The sequence below is a fragment of the Cebus imitator genome, unplaced genomic scaffold (genome assembly GCF_001604975.1).
Source record: "Cebus imitator isolate Cc_AM_T3 unplaced genomic scaffold, Cebus_imitator-1.0 Scaffold296, whole genome shotgun sequence".
Lineage (NCBI taxonomy): Eukaryota > Metazoa > Chordata > Mammalia > Primates > Cebidae > Cebus > Cebus imitator.
The window spans coordinates 1,777,066-1,780,758 of NW_016107611.1; the positions used below are offsets into that span (position 1 = coordinate 1,777,066).

The window sequence follows — 3,693 nt, forward strand, 5'->3', positions numbered from 1 at the left end:
TGGAGTTTCATTGTTATTGTCCAAGCTGGAGTGCAGTGCATGACCTCAGCTCACAGCAATCTCCACCTCCCAGGTCCAAGCAATTCTCCTGTGTCAGCCTCCTGAGTAGCCGGGATTATAGTATGCCCAGCTACTTTTTTGTATTAGCTGGGTATATGGCAGGAAATATCACTTTCTAGATTCTCCAAAGAAAGCGTTTTTGAACTGCTGCATACACACATCAGTTTAACTCTGTAAGGTGAATGCAAAATTAGCACGCCCACCTAATTTTTTGTATTTTTAGTAGAGACAGGGTATCACCGTGTTGGCCAGGCTGGTCTCGAACTCCTGACCTCAGGTGATCCTCCTGCCTCAGTCTCCAAAAGTGGTGGGATTACAGGCATGAGCCACCAAGTCTGGCCCACTCTCAGCCTTAATCTACAATTCCTTAACTCCACCCACCATCACTAAAATGGTATTCTTCGGCTGGGTGCAGTGGCTTATGCCTGTAATCTCAGCACTTTGGGAAGCAGAGGTGGGTGGATCACCTGAGGTCGGGAGTCCAAGACCAGCCTGACCAACATGGAGAAACCCTGTCTCTACTAAATAAATACAAAATTAGCCAGGTGTGGTGACACATGCCTGTAATCCCAGCTACTTGGGAGGCTGAGGCAGGAGAATACTTGAACCTGGAGGGCGGAGGTTTCAGTGAGCCAAGATCACACCATTGCACTCCAGCCTGGGTAACAAGAACGAAACCCTGTCTCAAAAATAAATAAAATGGGATTCTTCTTCATCAATTCCCTTGGCTAAAATGGATTATTCTTTGACCTCTCCACCCATACAATCAGCAATTATAATAAAAACATTGGATTGAGCAGAAACCAATCAAATAATTGGTAAGGCATTGTGGTTGAGCACCCTACATCCTGACAGCTCTTTAAAGGGCTCTTCCAGCCAGATGCCGTGGCTCACACCTGTAATCCCAGCACTTTGGGAGGCTGAGGCAGGCAGGTCACCTGACGTCAGGAGTTCAAAACCAGCCTGGCCAACATGGCAAAATCCCATCTCTACTAAAAATACAAAAATTAGCTGGGCATGTTGGTGGACGCCTGTAATCCCAGCTCCCCTACCCGGGAGGCTGAGGCAGGAGAATTGCTTGAGCCTGGGAGGTGGAGGTTGCAGTGAGCAGAGATGGTGCCACTGCACTCCAGCCTGGGAGACAGAGCGAGACTCTGTCTCAGAAAAAAAAAAAAAAAAAAAAAAAAAAAAAAAAAAAAAAAAAAAAAAAAAAAAAAAGTATTAAAATAAAAATAAAATAAAATAAAGGCCTCTTCCTCACCCACTCCCCTAACTATAATGAACCCCCCCTTACCCCCCATATTACTACTAAATATAATGTAATTTTTTTTACATTAAATATCTTTTTTTTTTTTTTTTTGAGATGGAGTTTCGCTCTTGTTACCCAGGCTGGAGTGCAATGGCGCGATCTCGGCTCACCGCAACCTCCGCCTCCTGGGTTCAGGCAATTCTCCTGCCTCAGCCTCCCGAGTAGCTGGGATTACAGGCACGCACCACCATGCCCAGCTCCTCCCCATGACCAATAATGGACTTTTCTGGCCTCCCTCACCCATTTTGTCCCTCTCGCCCCCTCTTTTTCCCTGTGGGATCATCCTAGTCCCTAAACAACCGCCAGGAGGTTCCCACGACACCTCCCCTGGGCTCACCCCGAAGTAGTTCCGCGGCACGTAGCCCTCCTGGCCATGCAGAGAGGCCCACCACCAGTCGGTCTCCTCTGGCCCGTCCCTCCGCAGCACAGTGACCGACTCGCCCTCGCGGAAGGACAGCTCGTCCCCGAACTCGGCGCTGTAGTCCCAGAGAGCGTACACCGCCCCGCCGTTCATCAGCCCCATACTCTGCTCCACATCTGAAACATGCCACGGGAGGGAAGGTGAGAGCCCGGTCCAGGGGGCCCAGGAGCAGGGGCCATGTGGGGATCGGGACAGGCCCTGCAATTTGGCGCCTGTCCCAGCAGGGGGCTGAAACCCCTGAAACGCTGTGTGTGCTCATGGCTGCGGATGGGAGCTGGAGCTGGAGTCAGATGCTGGGACCGGCAGTCTGCAGCATTTCGAGGACACTGGGGGAGGCATCCAGATGGGCCACCCACTCCTGAGGCAGGGTCAGTGGCCCCCATTTCCTTTTTTGTTTTTGCAGACTGAGTCTCACTCTGTTGCCCAGGCTGGAGTGCAATGGCATGATCTCGGCTCCCTGCAACCTCTGCCTCCCAGGTTCAAGCGATTCTCCTGTCTCAGCCTCCCAAGTAGCTGGGATTACAGGCGCCTGCCACCACACCTGGCTAATTTTTATATTTTTATAAATATAACAGGGTTTCACCATGGTGGCCAGGCTGGTCTCGAATTCCTGACCTCAGGTGATCTGCCTGCATCGGCCTCCCACAGTGCTGGGATTACAGGTAGGATTCCTTCTTGTACATTGCCGAATCTCCCCGTCAACCCTAGAGGTCCAGTCTTTTGCCCTACCCTGGAGCTTAGCTTACGTGGTACAGTCCCTATGGAAGATTCCACCTTCCTTGAATGATATGGACCTACTCTCCACCTTTAAGTGGGCTCATCTGCCTCTTCTTGAGTTTTTATTTTATTATTATTATTAAATATTTTGTAGGCCAGGTGCAGTGGCTCACATCTGTAATCACAGCACTTCGGGAGGCCAAGGCAGGCAGATCACCTGAGGCCAGGAGTTCAAGACCAGCCTGGCCAACATGTTGAAACTCTGTCTCTACTAAAAAAACAAAAAAATTAGCCAGGCGTGCTGGCATGTGCCTTGTAATCCCAGCTACTCGGGAGCCTGAGGCAGGAGAATCGCCTTCACCCAGGAGTCAAAGATTGCAGTGAGCTATTGTGCCATTGCACTCCAGCCTGTGCAATAGGGTGAGATTCTGTCTCATAAATAAATAAATATAAATATTTTGTAGAGGTCAGGCATGGCAGCTCACACCTGTAATCTTAGCACTTTGGAAGGCCAAGGCGGGCAGACTGCCTGAGCTCAGGAGTTCGGGATCAGCCTGGGCAACATGGCAAAACCCTGTCTCTACTAAAAAATATAAAAAATTAGCCGGGCATGGTGGCGAGCACCTGTAGTCCTAGCTACTCGAGAGGCTGAGGCAGAATTGCTTACACCCAGGAGGCAGAAGTTGCTGAGATCGCGTCACTGCACTCCAGCTTGGGTGACAGATTGAGACTCGGTCTCAAAAATAATAAATAAATACATATTTTGTAGAGACGGGGAAGGGAGGTGGTCTCCCTGTGTTGCCTTGGCTGGTCTTGAACTCCTAGTCGCAAGCCATCCTAATGTCTAGGCCTCCCAGATTGCTGGGATTACAGGCATGAGCCACTGTGCCGAGCTCATCGCTCCCTTTCTAGATGGTGCCGTCCAGCTCCACTGCCGTCATCCAGGTAATGGAGCCTCCAAAGAGGATGTAATGACATCTCCGGATGGTAGAACCCATCTGAATCTCCTCCCAATTTCAGCGTGTAATCTCCATCAAGAGCTTAATCCCTAGGCCGGGCGCGGTGGCTCAAACCTGTAATCCCAGCACTTTGGGAGGCCGAGGCGGGTGGATCACAAGGTCAAGAGATCGAGACCATCCTGGTCAACATGGTGAAACCCCGTCTCTACTAAAGCTACAAAAAATTA

The 3,693-nt window shown here is 50.3% G+C and overlaps 1 protein-coding gene across 5 annotated transcripts in view; it reads right to left on the reverse strand.

Annotated features, from left to right (window-relative positions):
* Positions 1 to 3,693, reverse strand: part of PPP1R13L (protein phosphatase 1 regulatory subunit 13 like) — a 27,329-nt gene that overhangs the window by 2,189 nt on the left and 21,447 nt on the right. For all 5 annotated transcript variants that reach the window (XM_037729237.1, XM_017502467.2, XM_037729238.1 and 2 more), the window contains one exon: positions 1,707 to 1,906. In XM_037729237.1, coding sequence (XP_037585165.1) covers positions 1,707 to 1,906 — 200 coding nt within the window. The remainder of the gene's footprint in view (positions 1 to 1,706; positions 1,907 to 3,693) is intronic.